A 21867-nucleotide genomic window follows, 5' to 3' on the forward strand; every position below is an offset into this window, starting at 1 on the left:
GCTGTGAGCCTTCATAATCTTTCCTCATGTGTGCACATGTCTCTTCTTAAATGACTATTCATTCTATTGGATCAGGGCCCCACCCTTATGACCTCATCTAAATTTAATTACTTCCTAAAAGCCCTTTCTCCAAATACAGTCACATTGGAAGTTAGGGTTTCAACATATGGATTTTGGGGGGATACAATTCAGTCCACAGCACTACCAAATGTTGAAAATGAGATTCCTTGAAGGACTGTTAACTAGTTATAGTGATTCTGAAGAACAATATGAAAATGCTTAATTAAATTAAATAACATACATTCTATGGCATAGCAAGTCCTCCCCCGGGTATATACCCCAGAGAAACTCTCACATATATTAATATGGATAAAACTTAAGAACATAGTATAGAATGAAAAAGCAAGAAACAATGAAATTTATGACAAAATAAGTTTTTTAAAATCTTAGGTACATATGTATATAAAGTAACTCTATATATTCTTCAAAGATACTTGTAAACTAAGGAAACATATCAAAGATATTTAAAAACTTCCATGGAGTGTCAGAGGGAATGAGAGTAGGGATGGAACATGAAAGGTGAAAAGTAATAAAATCGAATGATAATTGTTTATTATGTATTGAGGAGTATGGTTAACTCAGGTCTTTGTATTTGAGGAAGAAGAAAAGAAAGGAGAGATAAGACAAATGAAGCGAAGGGACCTATGGAGGAAGGGGGAGGAGGAAACAACTAGAAGGAGAAAGAGAAGCTGAAGCAGAAGCAGCAGAAACATCCATCATTACAACTAAATTCTGATAAGAATAAGTGGTTCCTAATGCCACATGGATGAAGCAACAAATCAAACATTATGAAAGGCATAGTGAAAGGATAACAGAAGATCAAAACTTAAAATTAAACTGAGTCCATGAGGAGAGAAATGGGTAATGTTGTAGTTAACATTATAGACGTGCCCATCTTTTTTCTCCAGCTCCATATAGAGCTACTGGATATTCTTTACAAATCACACTCTGATGGCACCTATAGCATATTATATGTGGAACGGTTTAACTTATAGTTTTCAACACTCCCAGTTTATTACTTGCACATTCATGGCTATTGCTTCAATTTACTTTGTAAATAGAATCTTACTGGTCTCTTCATAGCTGAATCCCAGAATTTAGAACAGTACCTGGCAGATAATAGGCTAACACTAAATATTTGTCAACTGAATTAACATAATTTTCACCATTAGACAAACAAAAATACGAGAGAATAATATAATTCTTGGTTAGAAGGCATGATCTTAAATGCATATATATTATTCCCAATGCATATCTATTATTCTATTTATCAAACTCATTATTTCAAAACATTTATAGAGTGTTGATTTTCATAATACCAATACTATACTATTTCTTCTTTTCAATTTTTTTTTTTTTTCCTTTTGCTGGTAGAGTGCATAGTAGGGGATGTTGCATGAAGATGATTTGAAATAATTTTTATTTTCACTCCTATTATATTACAAGTGAGAAAAGATACTTCTGAGATCAACTGGATTTGAATAAATCATCTGTGAATATCGTTTGAAATTAAATTTTAGATAAATATAACTGAACGTTATCACAAGTGCCAACAGTGCAGTCTCCATCTCCAAGAGCAGTGTGCTATTTGCTCTGGGTTGATTTGCACATCTGTTGAACTGCAACTTCTCTTAAAGGATTATCCTATTAAGAAGTATCAGCTGGCAGATTAAAGATGATTATCTATTCAATTTCGCAAATGTAATCTATTAAAAAGATGACAAATTCTTGGGCTACTTGATTTTGGGCCATGAAGTGTGTGTAGACTACAAATTTCAACAGTATTATTTTTAAATCTAATAATTATTATATGCTATTAGATTAAAATAGTACATTTCCCTTAATACCATAACTGTGAACCCCTTAGAAAAATTCAAAGGTCTGATTGTGCTTTAATTCTTTATATAAAACGCATTTTTCTTGATTAATATATGCATGAGAAAATAGGTCATATTTCATAATGACCTATGCTAGCATGTATATGTAATTTTTATTATATCTGTAAACATACAGTCATAGTTAATTATATGAATTGGAATATCTTATTGCCTAGATGATACTAAGATATAGCTAGTCATGAAACTAATTTCTCATACTTGTTACATAGATAAAAATCTTTTTGAATTTCTTAAATGTGTTGACAAGAAATTAGCACATTAATTGTTATATGCATATAACTAATATAAATGCATTTGAAAACTATTTCTTACATGACTACTACAAAATTAATCTTCATTAAATGTGATGACAGTAATTTAGAATTCGTCATTTTTTGGACATGAGCTGGATTTAAATTGTTTATATATAATTAGGCACATAAGCTTTGTAACGAACTTCCAAGGAGATATTTTAGGTACATAGGAAAACATTTCCAAGTACTTTTTGATCATCTATGCCTATAATGTTACAATTATATTTCTATGCAGTACAACTACAACAGAGAACTAAGCAACAAGTAGAACTATACTTGTTTTAAAAATATTACACAAAATCGAGGATCTAACAACACAAGTGTGGCTTCTTTGTTTCATCCAGGCATTTGTAGTTGCAATAGCTGATTGCACCTGTATAATACTCTAATGTGTAAGATTAATAAGTTATTTCCTGCTCTGATTAAACCAGAATGGGTCAGATTTTTACTATCTCATAAAGTCTTCTATGAAGAATTTGAGTCATTAATTTATTAAAATGTTGAAACTTATACATTTTTTTTTGGCCAAAATATCTGTTCCTACAGAGACTGAATGTGTTGCTAGGTTGGCAAGAATAAAAGTTTTGTATTGCTGAGCAATACAGCTGTCACTTAAATTTGAGGCTCAAGTTTTAAATAATCTTGATTTTTATATCAAATTGTATTTCCATTTTGGATCAAGGAAAAGTAGAATGTTTTACTTACAATTTGATATTTTTAAATGTTAAATAGTATACAAAAGCATTTAAGTTTTATTTTAGAATATTATTTTTATCGCAGGATACCATGCTCTAACGAACAGTGGGAAAATGCAATACTCAGTTGTGTAAAACTTAGGTTGGAAGCCTAATTGATGAAGTCACTTAATCCAAATCTCTCATTTTTGAGAAGATCAAGCTGAGGTCAACAGAGATTAAGTTTCCTGCTCAATTTCATGTTACAAATCACAGATGAACAACCATCTTTATTCTTTAGAGCCTTGCCTTATGCTTAACTCAAATGCCCTTTTCTGACACATAGGATGTGAATTATTTCTAGATGTTTCTACGAATTCAATTCAGACTCAGATAAGACATTTGTGAGTATTGGAGATATGAAATCATTGCAAAAGTAGAGCTTCATAGTTTGAATAATGATGTTGTCATTAGATTAAGTACACACCCTTTCAAACATAATATCTGAAAGGAATAAGACTTAGTTACATGTATAAATTCTATATTTTGAAAAAGTCAGTAACTTTCATTTATATAAAACTTTCATAATTTGTGTAATTCAAATGCATTCCAGTTCTCAGAATTTGTGATCCATTATTAGGATGACAGTCTAAATACTTAAAAACTAATATGGCATCGCTACCAACCATTTAGAATGGAAAATAGACCAATTAGAACAGGTTTATGGTCATAACACTTTGTACAATTACAAATATTATTTCTGAATTAATATATCTTTAGTCAATACACCTTCAATACACGGTGTCCCCACTATCATTAGCATGCTATTTTCCATACTTGCTGTCAGGTGAATAAAAATGCTTCTAAAACATGGAATAGCATGACAAAAACCAAAGAGAAAGAATAGCTTTTTTACAGGTAAAGTGTAAAACCAGTTCCTATGAATCTCCAGAGTTTTTTCTTTACAATTTCCTAGAGCTAAATTCAGGCTCTCATAGAACTGTACAAATGTGTATATTTATTAATATATATATGTAATTAAAGCTCTCAAAACTCTTTAAAATGGGAGAAATGAACCAAACTCATAGTTCTGTGATGATTAAAAGAAAAAGCACCTAGCCCAGTTCCTAGATCATAGTATACTTCATTGCAGGTATTAATGATGAAACCGTGCACCTCAGATTGGGACTTGAGCCCACGTGCTGGGACTTGAACCCAGTCAAAACTCAGATTGGGACTTGAACCCATGCGGCCAGGACTCAAACACAGCCAAAACCCAGTCTTCCAACTGAGATCACAGACCTGGTTTTGGGACTTAATGAAGCTCAGGTTCTTGATGTCTCATCGCAGAAAGAATTCAGTGAAAGACAAAGTGATAGGTAAGAAGTGCATTTATTTAGAGAGAAACGCACTCCACAGAGTGTGGGCCATTTCAGAAGGTGAAAAAGGCACCAGGGTATGGAGTTGTCAGTTTTTATAGGGGTGGATAATTTCATAGTCTAATGAGTGGGAGGAGTATTCCAGCTATTTCAGGAAGGGGCGGGGATTTCTAGGAACTGGGCCACCGCCCACTTTTTGATTCTTATGGTCAGTCTTGGAACTGTCATGGCACCTGTGGGTGTATCACTTAGCTTGCTGATGTGTTCAGTGAGCGTATACTGAGGCTCAAGGTCCAGTGGAAGTCGACTGATCCACCATCTTGGAGCCATTTGGTTCTAATCAGTTTATGTCGTGTCCTCAGGCTATGTCATTCTTTCAAAGGTCCTGCCCTACCCCTTTCCCTCTTGTTTCAATGACACACTTAGGTCTCCAAGGGAGATACAAAATCTGATTTCCTTCCGTTCCTCCAGTTCCTTTATCCAGCAGCAGAGGGGACCATATTCTACTCAAAAACAAAATGGATTTGCATACAAACAGGGGATGAAATAACGGGATTATAAATAATTGAGCAGAGTCATCTGGTCTTTTCTCTCTTGTCTTTTATCCCCTCTCCTTGTAACTCTCTTTCCTAGGAAACTGATGTAGTAGAATGGGCTTGCTCTTAGGAGGAGCAACTTACCTCAACTCTGCCTTATGCCTTAGAGATCATAGAAGTTAGCTTGCTTTCTTCCTTTCTTATTTCAGTTTGTAATCAGGCCAAGACTTAAATAAATAGCAAAAGTGCCTGCAGGCACTCACCTATTCCACCCGGATTAGTCTGATAGGAATTTACCTTGAGGTGTGGGGCTGGAGTTCCAGCTCCCATTAGGAACATATTTAGGGTTCCCCCTTGTTATAAGACACATCAAAAACCTGGCAGATAATACTAGGGAGATCTTCTTTTCCTGTTTTTCTTCCAGAGACAACTAATTGACAAATAGTGTTTGTTTGAGTCAAACATTGTCAAGTGGTCACTAATTAGATTATTTCAATATTCATAGCAAATGAATTATAACTCCTAACCGATGTCACATATCAATATAAAACTGAATACTATTATTACAATGAGAAGCAGAATAATATAAAGTCTAAATTCTAGTCTCTGGAATTAGACTGCCCAGCTTTGAATTCTGACTCCACATTTGATCAGCCAGGTGTCATTAGGCTTTTTGTTAACTTCATGTCCTAGTTTCCTCATCTGTAAAAAGGAGACAACAGTAACAATCTCATTAAGTTGTAGTAAAGAATAAACAGGTTTTTACATGGGCCAACTCAGATGGTTCAAAGACAGTGAAGGGACTAGATCTAGAGGTGTGGACTGATGTTGCCTCACTACTGAGGTAATGACCTTCTGAGCCCTTTCCCTTGGCAAATTTTTCTGTAAAGAGCCAGACAGTAAATGTTTTAGGGCTTCACAGGCCATGCCGTTTCCCTTGTGAATACTCAACTCTGCTGTTGGAATGTGAAAGCAGCCTTAGATAATATGTAAATTAATGGGTGTGGTTGTTGTTACTATTAAAATTAAATATAAATACAGGCCATGGGCAGTAGTTGGCCAATCCCTGTTCTATCTACTATCCTTTTGAATTGCAAGGTTTTACCAAGCTGGTTGTTGTTACTATTAAAATTAAATATAAATACAGGCCATGGGCAGTAGTTGGCCAATCCCTGTTCTATCTACTATCCTTTTGAATTGCAAGGTTTTACCAAGCTGGTTGGTGGGAGTACAAACTATTCCTAGGCTCCCCTGATCTTTGGGGATTTTTCTTTTTAACTCTTCATACAGATTTTTCTGTGGCTTTAGGCTGTCGTGGACTGATCTGCACTCAGCTAAAGACTGGGGGGGATCTTCTGTAAATCTCCAGAGCTCTCTCTCTGTGTTGCTGTCCCCTGTCCTGTACTCTGCCTGCAAACTCTAGCTGCCTTGGCCTCCCTGGACTGCCCACTCCATCTCCTCAACTCTGGGAGGCTGTGGGGTTTCCCCAAGGTTTCTGTCCATCCCTGAGATGTGACCTAGAAATTTTCTCCAGACAATATTATGGGCAGCCATAGAGCTCATCTTATTTACCCCCCACTTCCCTTCAGTACTGTCTTACATTGCCCAATGTTCAATTTCTGAAAACCATCGTTTCATAAATTTTGTCTGTTTTTTCATGTGTTTCAGGTGGAAGGGTAAATCTGGTCCCTGTTACTCCATCTTGGCTGGAAGTGGAAGTCGTGATAGGTTTTTAACATTTCACATACAAGGAAACTGAGGCTCAGAAATGTTCGGAAAGTTCACCAAGATCATTCAGCTAGTTAGCAGTGGAGACAAAATTCAAAACCAGGGTTTCTAAGTGAGCGCTTCCTCCATTATATTACACTGCTTCCAACAGAAGGAGTTAACCACAATCTGCCTTTTAAATACAAAACAGTGAACTGCAGCCTTTACTAACAGAAGCTAATAAATCAAATTTGAACAAAAGATTTGAGGCTTATTTTTGAGCAATTTTAGAGGGTCTGGTAATTTTCATATTTTATAATGGGGTCATTATTTTTTCTTCTATTTTAGTATTTCTATTGTGGTTCTCCTTGTGGGAAATATTTAGGATTACCGCCAAGTGGTGGCAAACCTTGCTCATTTCAATGATCTGAGACTGATAAGTTTTCTACTGGAAAGTCCCCATCTGGCTCACTACTTCAGCTCCTGCATTTTCTAGGGATGTGACTTTTTTGCAAGTGTACCGGAATTACCTTTTACAAAGGAGTGAAAAATATTGCTAAACTTCATAAACACAACAAAATGAGAGATGTGGAAAAGTGTATGTAGAAATTCTCACAGTTCATTTTTATTACTTTCACTACACAGTTCCATTTAACATTTTCTGAAATAGTAATACATTTTTGAATGGTAAAACATATGGCATTTGAGTATGCCAAGTGGGAGCTATTTAGATAGTGAATATTCGTAAAAATGTGTAGCGTTGTATTACCAGAAGGTTCTGTTTAATGAGAAAGGAACACTTATCCCTTTACAAATATATACTGATATATGTATATATCTATAAACACAGGTAATCTGTGTTTGTTGCAAGCAATGTATTTGCAAATAAAACATTATGTAAATAATACTATGCTGCACGCAACTCCTCTTTTAAATGTGTAACAAGCTGATTTCTTACAGCAACAGAAAAGCTAACCTCGAGATGGTGATTCACATATCTTTAAATCTTTTGATTTTAATTATATATGCATATATAACATTATATGTAGCTTTATTTGCTAGTTAACTATTTAAATTATTTTGAATATTACATGAAAACAAGACTGTATTAGGATTTCCTCATTACAGAATATAATTAACCCTTTGAAACACATTAGAATATAGTAAGACAGTTATCTCCTCCATTATTTCTATGAGGAAACTTAGTTCAGGAAGATTAAATAATTTGCTTATAGTCTAAAAGGTGGGGAAGAGCTAAGGGTCTGAATTATAGTCTATATTCTTTTTCTATACCACTGGCTTTCAAATATTATCAAAGATACATTTCAAAAATGATACACTATGAGAAGTCTCAATTTTAAAACAAAGTACCATTTCACTAGCACATAATTTACTTTTATAAGTTTAAAGTAAAAATATTTATGTATGAGGTTAATATATAATGAGGAATCTTTAATATACATAAAAATTTGAAATCAAATGTTATGGACCACAATTTCAGCCTTTAATGACTACTCAAATTTATTTGTATACCATGTTGGATTTGCAGTGAAGGAATCCCTTATTTATAAAGATAAGCCATTGTATATGGAAACAGCTCTTTTTAAGCAGCACACCTCATAATTTCAAGATGCCCTTCAATTAAACTGATCCAGAGATATGAGATATGATGAGAAAATTTTTGTTTCTATGCTGATTATTTAGAATATCTAAAAACTATGTATATGAGTAGTTTATATTAAATTTCTTATATTAAATTTCTCAGAACGAATACTGTCAGTACTTCCACATATATTATATGATACTGTGATGATACTGCATGTGTATTATCAACGACTTTTCCTCAGGTCCAAGGAGGAAAGCTTGTATTGGCTTGCCACTGGGAATAAATAAAAGTATGTCAAATGAAGAGCATTTTGAACTTATTAAGTTAGATTTGATCTTATCCTCATAGTTCAAATATTTTCATGATATCTTTTTATACTTTTCTTTTAAATCATCTTTTCCTGAAGAAATGCAGATAAGAAGAGATCTATGTGTCCCTGTCCTTATTTTGATTTTGTTTTGCTCTTGACTTCACTTTTCTTTACTCTCTTGAGATGAACATAATTTCTGGTATTTAACTTTGTGATTTCACCTCTCTGTTCAGACCCTCAATAGACCTCGTTTGCTCTACCTAGTTCCTTCAACTGCTGATATATTTCAAACTTTTAAAATGACGAGTCACTGAAGACTTCTCCTCAACAGAAGCACAAATTTCTCAGTATTCAATGAGAAAAAGACACTGATTCCTCAAACACGTAGAATTAAAATTAATTATAGTATGTTCCTTGAAGAAATGGTCAAAGGGATGGGAAGGTCAGGTTGAAATTATATTCCTTCAAACTGATGAAGTGTTTTCATTAACAGGGTCCCTGGTTTATACTCTGTCTTTTATGTTTCTCATTGTTCCATCCTTGATTCTGACAGTTTTCTTAATATTAGTGTACCATCAAGTATATAGCAGTCATGGAGAAAAAAAAAGAGGTTTGTTGTACTAGGGGCTTTAAGATGATATTGACTTGTATGACAGTATGATAGGAACTGACATATATTTAAAATAAGTTTGCCTGACAATGCATAGAAAAGAAATTTTGGGCTGGATGACAAGGACAGTAAAGGGCAGTGGCAACATATTTAACAATTATGACAGTAAAATATGTACCTAGTATTAGTTGTACAGCATTTCAAAACACCCTTTAACTTCTATTATTAGAAAGTACAGCCAAAAGTTTTGAAATTTCAGAATTCAACACTCAAGGCCATGACTACTTGGATGCTACCTCAAGATAGTAAAAAGGGATTTATGGATGTGAAAATGTTTGTAAAAACCAAGTTAAAGTTCCTTTAGAATTATGATGTCAATGCATATTCTATATATCAAAAAGTATAAACTGAAATACTAATGGGCCTTTACATTATAAAATTAAATTCTCATAGTTGGGATCTTTTATTCTGTACAGTGCTTTCTGTTTGAATTCTAGCAGAGCATAAAAGTCTTAATGTCAAGAACTTTACTAACATATTTTTAAGGAAGTCATATATGTGGTCCATATACCAATCTGCAATGGGAACATAGCTTCAAGTTTTTTAAGAAGACAAGCTTACTGTATTCTGAATTTTAGATATGTGATGTCAATATCGTGAAACCAGTTCCATGAAACACAAAATTACCTTATGGCTTCAGAATTGCTTCTAGTATATTCATACTTTTTGGACTATTTTTAAATAGAACGTCATTATTTCCTTTATATATATTCTATCTTTATTTCTTTGACTAAAATTTGAGCGACTGCAAATAAATATCAAAGGTTTTTAAACCTCTCAAAACTTAAAAAAGTTTAAAACGTGTATTACAACAGCAAAGGTAAGTTATATCAATAACAGATATACGTTATTTAGCATAGGCTATCATTAAAGATAGAGATGTACTGTAACCTTTTAAATCAAGTGGAATCACTGTGTGATTGTTAACATCAGTTGCTACACTCTTCATCATCAGCAAGGATAAAATAATTTACCTCACCGTTAACGGTTATATTACTGCAGAGAAGATGCCAAACACAGATAATAATACTACAATTATTACCAATTAATATACTTATTACTGGACACAATTTGCAACAAGATGAATATATATTTAAAATTAATTGTAAAATCTAGAGAATATGGGGTATTACTAAATTATTATAAAGTATTCCATTAGCTTCAATTTTATTTTTGCCAAACTTTTGTTCTTCCCTACTTTTAGCTATTTTACCTTCAAAAAACTCAATTTACTTACGTTGGATGGTGATTCTAAGGGATGTAGACTCCAAATTTTGCATGATGCTGCTAGGAACTTGAGTAATCTAAATTAGCACACACTTATCTCCTCTATTATTTCTTCCTTTACATATGTGATAAATGTAATGCTTTCACTATATGACGTGATATATATCATATGATAAATACAGCATAATGTAGTATATTCTAGTATAATATCAAGAACAGATTTTTAAATAGAAGGAAATGCAAAAAACATAAAGTGGCAATAGAAAATAGTTTCAGAACAAATACTAAAGCTGTGAGCTTGGTCAAGAATGTTACACAAAAAAGATCCTACCTGATGAATCAAAGTTCACCTCATTGCCAGGACTTGGACCTACATCAATGGACACAATTGGTAAGAGCTTCCGAAAATCCCATAGCTTTGTAACTCCACAGGCATCACAGGATGCGATCATGTGACCCTTTAAAGTATTAAAAAAAAAGAAGAGAAATGTATATACATACATATATATATACATATTACTTATATACAAATATATAGAGAAACTCAGACCAAAAAAAACAAAAAAAGAAAGATTTCTGTTACAATTTTATTAAATACACAAGAATACATTCCTCTAAACTAAAAAGTATTCATTATACCTTTGTCTTTGACATAAAAGTATTATAAAATGACAATTTAAATATATAAAATCCTATACTAAATTTTAGAAGATGATTTTTCAGGAAATCATTTTGATGATTTTAATTATATAAGATGTAATAAAACAGAACTATACACACCCATGCAATTTGTCTAAATATATACATATCACATACATGATATGTGATCTACATATAAAAACTATATATGTAAAATATTGCACTAAAAGCACACTTCACTTTATATGCTTGTAATTAGTTAGTATTGATAATTTATAACTCAGAGTAAAAATAAAAACAGAGGTAGGAAAACAAATGGACAGGAAAGAAGAGTTTTATCATAGTGGGTAGAATCACTGGGGCCAGGTAAAATTGATGGCAAGGAAGCAGTGCCTATTGTGTTCTGTTAGACAAAATTATTAGAAATATTTGGGGCTATTTTTTTAACATGTAGTGGAAAAAGGAAGGTAATTGGATAAGGGAATGGAAAACAAAAGGAAGGGTGGATGGATTCAAGTGTTATGGAAACAGGGGCGGATATTTTCCCAGTATAGAAGTACCAGCCCAGGTGCATCAGTTTGGAGTTCAACGTCTGTCTATATTCCTCTTGCAGGCCTCTCAGGAGATATCTATTCAGCAGCTACCTCATGTCAGAGACTGGGATATAGTGATGAATAAGAGGGTTTCCATCATTCTGTCATTTAATTTCTGTGTCCACTGACCAACTAAATATGAGTGCTGGCCACATCAGGTTTATGTACAATGTTTATAAGTCATTATATTCTTTCCAATTCGATATACAGTTTCTCTTTCAGATCCAGTTTAATTTTTTTAATGTCTAGTCAAAAATCAACCTCTCATTATTTTCCTCCTAAATATTCTAAAATGTTAAAGATAATAACTTGATTATTATACAATTTTCCCTATTATCATTTTGAACTAGCTCGCATACTTTTTTTCTCATTTACTCCTTGATTTCTATCCTTTCTGTAAAAAAAAAACAAAAACAAAAAACTGCATAGTGTATTACAGTCCGAGTGATTTTTTGTTTTTTTTCCCTAAATACTCCAGTAGTACAACAAATTCCACTAGTTTTAAAATTCTGTAACTGCTGTTACTGGCAAAGCAATACAATAACCTTTTCCTCAAGCTAATAAATGGGATATTTAATCTTTTTTACAGTTTAAAAAGAACATGGAGAACTTGGAATGTTTTCAAATATGTAAACGTGTATTGTGAGAATTGTGAACAATCAGTGAATTTAATTTTTAGAAAAGAACAGTTCTCAGCATTATAGGGAATATTAATGTTAGAAATTATAAAGGACTCTTTCCAGCTATAAGGGTTTTAAAACATCTTTCAGAGGTCGCAGAATGGAATTTTTTTTCAACTGTGAGAACAGAATAAATTTTAGTCAGAATTTAATTTGAAGGCACTTCTCACTAAAGTCAGGTTATAGACTTCATGTCCTTTCCTTGCCTAGATTCTATGAAACAAAGACAATCTTAAAGTGTGCTTTATACCACTGAATATTAAATTTTTAGGAAATATACTAAAAATAAAAAAAAATAGTCCATCATTTTCTGGGTGAAAATTAGTACTTAAATGGGTTTAATATTTTTATATTTAATTTTTACCACTGTCAAATAATCAATTAATACAGTTTGATAATACTAAAATAATAATAGTCAATACTTATTAAATGCTTCTAATAACCAAGTGCTGTGCTAAATGATTTATTAATAAATAGTAGATAGTATTTTAAACAATTTTGAATAACTAACATCATATAGCCAAACTTTTCCATTTCCCAAGGAACTTAAAATTCATGACAATATATGCATTATGGTAAAACAAATATAATAACTTATAAAGTGGTAGAAATAAGTTTGTATTCAGATTTGATAACTCGGTAGCTATACTTTCAGTTAACCAGAGAGGCAAATGCAATGCCTATCATAGTACCTGGAGCATAGTAGAACTAAAAAAAAATTTGTTGGGACTTCCCTGGTGGTCCAGAGGTAAAGAATCCACCTTGTAATGCAGGGGACGCAGGTTTTATCCCTGGTCAGGGAACTGAGATCCCACATGCCACAGCCCAACTAAGCCTGCGCACCACAACTACTGAGCTCGAGCGCCTCAACTAGAGAGCCCACGTGCTGCAAACTACAGAGCCCATGTGCTCTGAAGCCTGAGTGCCACAACTAAAGAAACGAAAATACCCGCACACCACAACTAGAGAGAAGCCCGCGTGCCACAATGAAAGATCTTTCATGCTTCAACGAAGATCCCATGTGCCGCAACTAAGACCTGACACAGCCAAAAATAAAAACATTAATAAAATAAAATAATAAAAAATTTAAAAATATATATTTGTTAAACCAGTAGATGATGAATGCCTCATGGGAGTTTACCTAGAAGTTTTACTTTAGTCCAAGTACTTCCACAGCGGTCTTAAGGTAATATTGATTCTAACCCTGATGGTTCTGAATCAGTTAGATAAAAGAAAGAGATAAAAGATGCAGAGAATCCAAAACCAAAAACTTGGAATATCAAGATCTTGTATCCCTCCTCCTCCAGTCTCAGGTGAACTGGAACCATTTGCCATTCTCCTTCCATAGGGAAGAAGGATATTAAAATATTACTAATCTAAACCACACAGTGTGAATTTTGAGGGATCTGAAGATGGAGGGTGTGGAAAAGGAATTAGCTGACAACCTGGGGAAAAAACAAATATTTTATCTAGAATTTATGTCAGGTAAGAAAACAAAGACTAGTTATAGTTAGGCACTTAACCTAACCAAGAAAGAAAGATTTGAAAGAAAATGTGTTTTGGAGAAAGGTGGAATTGTGACAATTTTAAAGAAAGTAAAAACTCAAGAGTTTTGGAAAACTATCTAAAATGTAATTCTGGTTATGTCATTGGTACCAGTACTGGCTGAGGAGGAAAGGTGATAAAGATGGTTGCACTGAAAAGTTCTCGGAGAAGTTCGGATTCAGACAGATGGTTGTTTTTGTGACACTGAATCGCCAGCACCCGGCTTAGTTCCTGTGACATGTTTGGCATTTGATCTTGAATAAATCATAGAATAACATATGAATAAAAAAATGAATATAAGGGGAGTAGAGAGTAATCAATGTTGACTACATGCAACTATAATGGATTTTTTTCCACAATATGGTAAATGAGCTGAAGCTCAGAATTTTTTTTTTTTTTTTGGTTATCACAGACTCAAATAGTAAAACAAAGCAAGTGGAATTTAGGAAAATGGATAAAGGATACAGTTGAGATGAAAGTGAACAGTCACGACTCCTGACTGCCCCTTTTAAGCCTTCCCATTTCCAACTTAAAGATCGTAGTGAGAAAATCCATATAGACAGGCAATTAATAAGTTAGAGTAGAACAACATAAAACCAAACTAGCTTCATCTAGGCTGCTGGAAATATACTGGAAAAATATTTAGCAGTACATATCAAGGATCACAAAGGTTCATACTTTTGAAACTTTTAAGGCTACTTCTGAAATTAACTGTAAGGTTTTAAAAAAGTTATGATCAAAATATTAAAGTAGCACTATTTATAAATAAAAAATGGAAACAAGTGAAATTGTAATAATCTAATATGGAAGAAATAAATCTTGTGCTGTTGTGGATCCAGAGCACTGCCAGAGGCACCTTTTATGCAAACTTGATACCAACAGTGGCAGGAAGACAAGCAGACTGAGCTATCTCTCTGCACAGTGGTTCCAAGCATATTTATATATTATAAAACAAAGAAAGAAAAAAGAGAAAACCAGGATGCTAATGATGTCACTTATAATTTAAATGAATGATTAAAAGACTATTTTCATAAGCCTAGAGTATTCCTTAATATAGACATAACTTACAGCTTTATATAATTTTCAAAAACAGATTTTACAAGTTTGGGCATTACCATAGGTTTGGGGTTAAGAGGCTATTTTTCAGGTAGTGTAAGAAATGTCATAGAGCAATATTCTATATGAGATTCCTTATATCTTTATATTGTATATCAAGAAGAAATATATAGAATCTTAATTTATTATTAAAAAAGGTCCAATTTGATTATACTTTGTACCTTCATCCTGATGAATCAGCTAAATCAGATAAGTATTTTCTTGGTTCAACACACTATGTTCATATATATATATATATATATATATATATATATATATACACACACACATTTATTTTCCCATCTTTTTTTGGAAAGTGAATTTACAGAACATCTAAATAAGCAAACTATTTTTAGGGTTGTGACATTACTTCTTCTGCAAAGGCTCTTCAAGGCTGAATAAAACAATGTATATAATTGTTCTCTTCTCAGAGTTATACAACATAATAGAAAATTAAATGAATGATTATATATCAACTATGCACACATGAGAATGCTGTAAACTCTGTAAGTGCAGGTACTTTGGCTTAGCAGTACATTCCCATGACCTTGAATAGAAACCAATAAATGTTCAATAAATAATTGCGGATGAATAAATACCATAGATGAATTATTACAAAGCCATAAAAAGAAGAATTACAGAAACAATGTAAAACACGGAAAACTCTATAGTATACTGTCGTTACACTGATTAAAAATATACAATACATATGGTGCAGCGACTGAATAGGGAGATATGTTTATAAAAAGTTGCCCTATATATTTTTTAGGACTTTATTTTTTTAGGATAGTTTTGGTTCACAGCTAAATTAAAGGCAAGATACAGAGATTTTTCCATATACCCTCAGCCTCTACACACACATAGCCTCCCCCATTTACAACGTCCCCTCCAGAGTGGCAAATCTGTTACACTCGATGAACCTACATTGACACATCATAATCACCCAAAGTCTGTATTATTACAATTCACTCCTGGTGTTGCACATTCCATGAGTTTAGACAATTGTATAATGACATATACCCACCACTATGGCATCATCCAGAGTATTTTCCCTGCCCTAAATATCCTCTGTACTCACCTATCCCACCATACCACCCCTGCCCAACCCCTGGCAATCACTGATCATTTTGCCTGTCTATCTAAACTTTACAATCAGTTTGTCTGTATCCACAGAATACCTTCTCTTGATTTTTACTGGGATTGCACTGAATCTACAGATCAAGTTGGGAAGAACTGATATCTTGACAATATTGAGCCTTCGCTTCCATTAACATGGAGTATCTCTTCATTCACTCAGTTATTTTGTTTCATTCACCACCGTTTTATAGTTTTCCTCATATAGATGTTATACATATTTTGTTAGATATACTTAAATATTTCATTTTTAGGGGTGCTAATATAAATAGCATTATGTTTTAAAATTTAAATTCCACTTTTTCCTTGCTGGTGTATAGGAAAGCAATAGACTTTTGTGTATTAGCCTTGCATCCTGCAACCTTGTAATCACATATTAGTTCCAGAATGTTTTGTTTTGTTTTTTTTTTTTACTTGTTTTTTAAAATTAAGTCTTGGATGGTCATATCATCTGTGAACAAAGATAGTTTTAGTTTTTCCTTCTCAATCTGTGTAACTTTATTCCCTTTTTTTTTTGGTCTTATTGCATTATCTATAACTTCTTGTACAATGCTGAAAAGGACTGGTGGGAGGAAATATCCTTGCCTTGTACCTGATATCTTAGTGGGAAACCTTTAGTTTCTTACCATTAATAATAATGTTAGCCATAAGTTTCCTTTTAGATATTCTTTACCAAGTTGAGCAATTTCCCTTATAAGCCTAATTTACTGGGAGTTTTTAATCATGAATAGGTATACTATTTTATGAAATAGTTTTTCTGCATCCATCGATATGATCATGTAATTTTTCATCTTTACCCTATTGATGTGATGGATTACATTACTTGATTTCCAAATGTTGAACCAGCCTTGTGTACCTAGGATGAACCCCATTTGGTCATAGTTTTTACTTCTTTTTATACATCATTGGATTCAATTTGCAAACATTTTGTAGCAGATTTTTGTATTTATGTTCATGAAAAATAGTGGTCTGTCGTTTTCTTTTCTTGTAATGTCTTTCTCTGATTTTGGTTGTAGGGTAATGCTGATCATAGAATGAGTTAGGAAGTATTCCCTCTATTTCTATTATCTGAAAGAGATTATGGAGAATTGATATAATTTCTTCCTTAGTTTGTAGAATTCACAAGTGAACCCATGTGGGACTGGTGCTTTCTGTTTTGGAAGTGCATTAACTATTTGGAAAGGTAATATGATTCAACTTCTTTAATAGATACAGGCGTATCTAGATTGTCTATTTCTCCTCATGTGAGTTTTGGCAAATTGTGTCTTTTAAGAAATTGGTGCATTTCATCTAGGTTATCAGATTTGTTTCAAGGCAGATTTGCTGAAAACAAATTCACTCAATTTTTGTTTATCTGAGAAAGCCTTTATTTCTCCTTCACTTTTAAAGGATAATTGCACAAGGTAAAGAATTCTATGTTGGTGTTTTTTCTTTCAGCACTTTAAATATTTCACTCCATTTTTTCCTGGCATCGTTTCTGAGGAGATGTCATATGTAATTCTTATCTTTATTTCTCTATATGTGAGCCACTCCCCTCTTGGTTTCTTTCAGGATTTTTTCTTTATCTTTAATATTCTATAGTTTGAAAATGATATACATAGATCTAGGGGTTTTTGTTTGCATTTATCCTGCTTGGTATTTTCTGTGTTTCCTGGGTCTGTGGTTTAATGAGTGACATTAATTTGAGGATACCTTAGTCATTATTTTTTCAAATATACCATCTGTTTCATTCTCTTCTCTTTCTGGTATTCCCATTACATGTATGTTTTACCTTTTGTAGTTGTTCCATAGTCCTTAGATGTTCTGTTTTGTTTTGGTTTTGGGGGGTTTTATTTTTTGTTTTGTACATTTTTTTAAAGTCTTTGTTGTCTTTGTTTTGGTTTTTGATGATTCTATTGATATGTCCTCTGTCTCAGAGGTTCTTTCTTCAGTTGTGTTCAGCCTATTAATAAGCCCATCAAAGGCATTCTTCATTTCTGTTATATTGCTTTTCTCTCTAGTATTTCTTTTTGGTTCTTTCTAGGATATTCATCTCTCTGCTTACACTGCCTATTTGTTTTTTCATGCTGTCCCCTTTATCCATGAGAGCCCTTAGCATATTAATCATAGATGTTTTAAATTCCTGGTCTGATAGTTCCAACATCCTGTCATGTCTGGTTCTGATGCGTGCTCTGTTTCTTCAAATTATGTTTTTTGGCTTTTGGTATTTCTTGTAATTTTTTCTTGATGGGCATACATGATATACCAGGTAAAAGAAACTGCTGTAAATATGCCTTTAGTAATGTGGTTGTGAAGTATGGGGTGGGGCAAGTGTTCTATAGTCCTATGATTAGGTCTTAGTCTTTTAGTGAGCCTATGCCTCTGGACCATGAACTTCATAAGTGTTTCTCAATTTTTCTCTCACTCTTAGGTGGAACAGGTTGGCTAGAGTGGGCTGGAACTGGGTTTTTCCCTTCTCCCATGTGTAAGGCAAGCCAGCTGTAATTGTTTATTTCCCTTCCCCCACGTTAGTTAGGTGCTGATAATACCCCAGCAGGCTAAGCTCTGTGTATATTTTTTGTAATGAGGAATTCTGAGTAATCTGGGTAGAAAATCCTTTAATATTTTAAATGTGGGCAATAATTACAAATAATTAAATTATTCAAGAATAAAAGGTATATATTCTTCAGATTTAATTATCAAATATATTACTTTTTCTTTAATGATACTTTAAAATAAATTCAGGAAAATTATACATTTGCATATTGCATTATAATTTATCTTATAGTAAATTCATAAATAATGTCACAGCTAATTCTCAGAACTATATGATGAGTCAAAATTTAATCTTATCTCACAATATTCAACTAAATAAATTTTAGAAAAATTAAATAGTGTATTGAAGGACTTCTAGTTGAGCGGGTCTTAAAAACAGAGCTATAAAATGAGACAAAAAATAATAATAGTTAATACTAATTGAGTAATAACCATGGGCCACTCAGGGTTCTGAGCATTTATATACACATATGCAGGTATTATACACACATGCAGGTATTCTCCACTTTTCAAAAGTTTGCTTTACACTATTTCTCTTTTATGAAAGATCTACGTTATTTCCTGCTTTTGCTAACTGAAAGAAATCCAAAGAGGATTTTCACATTTACAAAAAAGTTAACTGCTTCTTTGCTTTATGCCATTTTGGCTTATGCAAGTTTTTAAAGGAATGCTCAACTTTTGGATAGTGGGGGAAACCTGTATACAAATATCCCTTAAATTAAAAAAACAAAAACAAAACCAAAAACTACTATGAAATAGGTTGCTATTAACACCCCCATCTTATGGATGAGGAAATTGAGCCACAGGAAACTTAATTACCTGGCCACCACCTATGCAGTTTAAAGAGGAAGAGCCAGGATTTGGACTTGTTTGGCTCTAGAATATGCGCTAATCACTAAGCTCTACAATGTGTCTCAAAGAGAAAGTTTGCCTAAAAATTTATTTTTAAAAATATAAGATCTCAGGAACTTCCCTGGTGGCACAGTGGTTAAGAATCCACCTGCCAATGCAGGGGACGTGGGTTTGAGCCCTGGTCTAGGAAGATCCCACATGCTGTGGAGCAAGTAAGCCCGTGAGCCACAACTACTAAGCCTGCACTCTAGAGCCCACAAGCCACAACTACTGAGCCCATGTGCCACAACTACTGAAGCCCGTATGCCTACAGCCCATGCTCCGCAACAAGAGAAGCCACTGTAATGAGAAGCCCGCGCACAGCAACAAAGAGTAGCCCCCACTTGCCTCAACTAGAGAAAGCCCGCGTGCAGCAACCAAGACACAACGCAGCCAAAAATAAATAAATTTATATTAAAAAAAAAAGCAAAGAACCAAAGTTTTAAAAGTATAAGATCTCAAAGAATGATAAGGAATAATAAAAATAATACTCATTACAGAAAAATAGAATAGAAACATAAAGTAGAGACTAGAAATAAAACCATAGGCTTCTGGGCTATGGGTTTAGGAGCAGGCCCTAGTTATTCAGCTTCAGTAGGGTATCAGAGACTAAAAGTACTTTGTGTCAGATGGGAGATAAAAGCCTACATATCGTTAAAGCCATGGATACTGTAAGTTTTCTTAAAAATATGAAGCTGACAAAAGTTGCTTTCAAATCTGTTTGAAGCTGCAATTTATTTGAAGGTATATATTTAAGGAATCTGGAGTTATACACAGTCTTACAACTTGGATCTGAACCAAGTAACACATGCTAATAACTTGCTCAGTGGTTTTCAATCCTAGAAGGCAGGATACCTGAATCATAAATGTAAGACTTATTCTAGGATGCCCTGAGGCTATTGGCCTGGGAGACAAAGGAAATAGCTACAATACTGAAAGCTCTGAAAGAGTAAGCACAAATAGAGAGCAAGAGAGATAAAGAAGCTAAAAGAAAGAACCACTTTTCTTACTCTACTCAAAAGTAGCCACAATTTTTTTTTTGCAGTACGTGGGCTTCTCATGGTTGTGGCCTCTCCCGTTGCAGAGCACAGGCTCCGGACGTGCAGGCTCAGCGGCCATGGCTCACGGGTCTAGCCGCTCCATGGCATGCGGGATCTTCCTGGACCGGGGCACGAACCCGTGTCCCCTGCATTGGCAGGGGGACTCTCAACCACTGTGCCACCAGGGAAGCCCTACAATTTTTTTTCGTGATAGGTAAAGAGATCTAAAGTTATTAAGCCTGTCAATAATTGGAAATAAAGTTAATCTGAGTGCATTAAAATTACAAAAAGACTGAAAAATATTTTTAAATAAGTATGAATCTCAAAGATGTTAATGAAAATTAATACTCATTAAAGAAAAAGAAATGAAACCAAAACAGTCTAAAATGACTTGAAAAAAACAAGAAAATTGAAACATTAATCACTGAAAACAAAAGGCTCAATAGATAGGAAATACTTTAGAATAGACAAAGTTGAAAAGAGAGTTAGTGAATTGGAGATTGTACTGGGAAATTCAGCTAGATTGCATATGCAGAGATAAAAAGATGAAAGCATTCAGACCAGTAAGAGATGTAGGGGAGTACGGAGCTGGATATTCCAATATATTACAAAAGAAGAGCATGTACAGACAGGCAGAAGGGCAGTATTTGAAGGTATAATAATGGAAACTTTTCCAAAATTGAAGGAAGATATATTAAAAATAACAGTGCATTCCAAGTATTGAGCATGATATATAAGAATAAAACACACCTAGAAACAAGTAATGAAAGTATGGAGCATTATGAATGAAAAAAAAATTATCTACAAGGGAAAAATTACAGATTATTTATAAAACAATTAGATTGATAACAAAAACTAGGTGTTAGAACTAGTGGAATAATGTCCAAATCGTGTGGGAAAATAAAATTCAATCTAAATTTGTTTACTTAGCTAAATATGACTCTGGACTAAATGTATTTTAAACATTCAGACTATAAAAGTTTAAATATAAACATCTTATGGGAAGAACTATTAATAATTATATTTTGCCACAACTATTAATAGTTATATTGTCAGGTGATATAATGGTCAGCACAGATATTGAAAAATCAAGAAACTTTAGTCAAGGTTAGTTAACTGTTTGCTACAAAAAAGAAATGTCCAAACCAAATCCTAACTCTAACCATCCTAATCTAACCTTAATTTTAATCTTAATTAAAAAAAAAAAAAGAAATACATTAAAAAGAAGTAAAGAAAAGAATAAATGGGAAACACAGTAAGTTGTGATAGCAATAACAATGAACATACAAATAATTACACATACACACACACATAAATAGGCTATACTTAACAATTAAAATAGACAAGAAAAATGT

The 21867-nt window shown here is 33.3% G+C and overlaps 1 protein-coding gene across 1 annotated transcript in view; it reads right to left on the reverse strand.

The window, feature by feature from the left end:
• The window catches only part of SPAG16 (sperm associated antigen 16), an 875915-nt gene that overhangs the window by 233554 nt on the left and 620494 nt on the right, over positions 1 to 21867 (reverse strand). Inside the window, exon 15 of the mRNA XM_029225940.1 lies at positions 10692 to 10818. Within this exon, the coding sequence (XP_029081773.1) occupies positions 10692 to 10818 (127 nt within the window). The remainder of the gene's footprint in view (positions 1 to 10691; positions 10819 to 21867) is intronic.

This window comes from Monodon monoceros, unplaced genomic scaffold, assembly GCF_005190385.1.
Source record: "Monodon monoceros isolate NGI ecotype Baffin Bay Population unplaced genomic scaffold, NGI_Narwhal_1 Super_Scaffold_16, whole genome shotgun sequence".
Lineage (NCBI taxonomy): Eukaryota > Metazoa > Chordata > Mammalia > Artiodactyla > Monodontidae > Monodon > Monodon monoceros.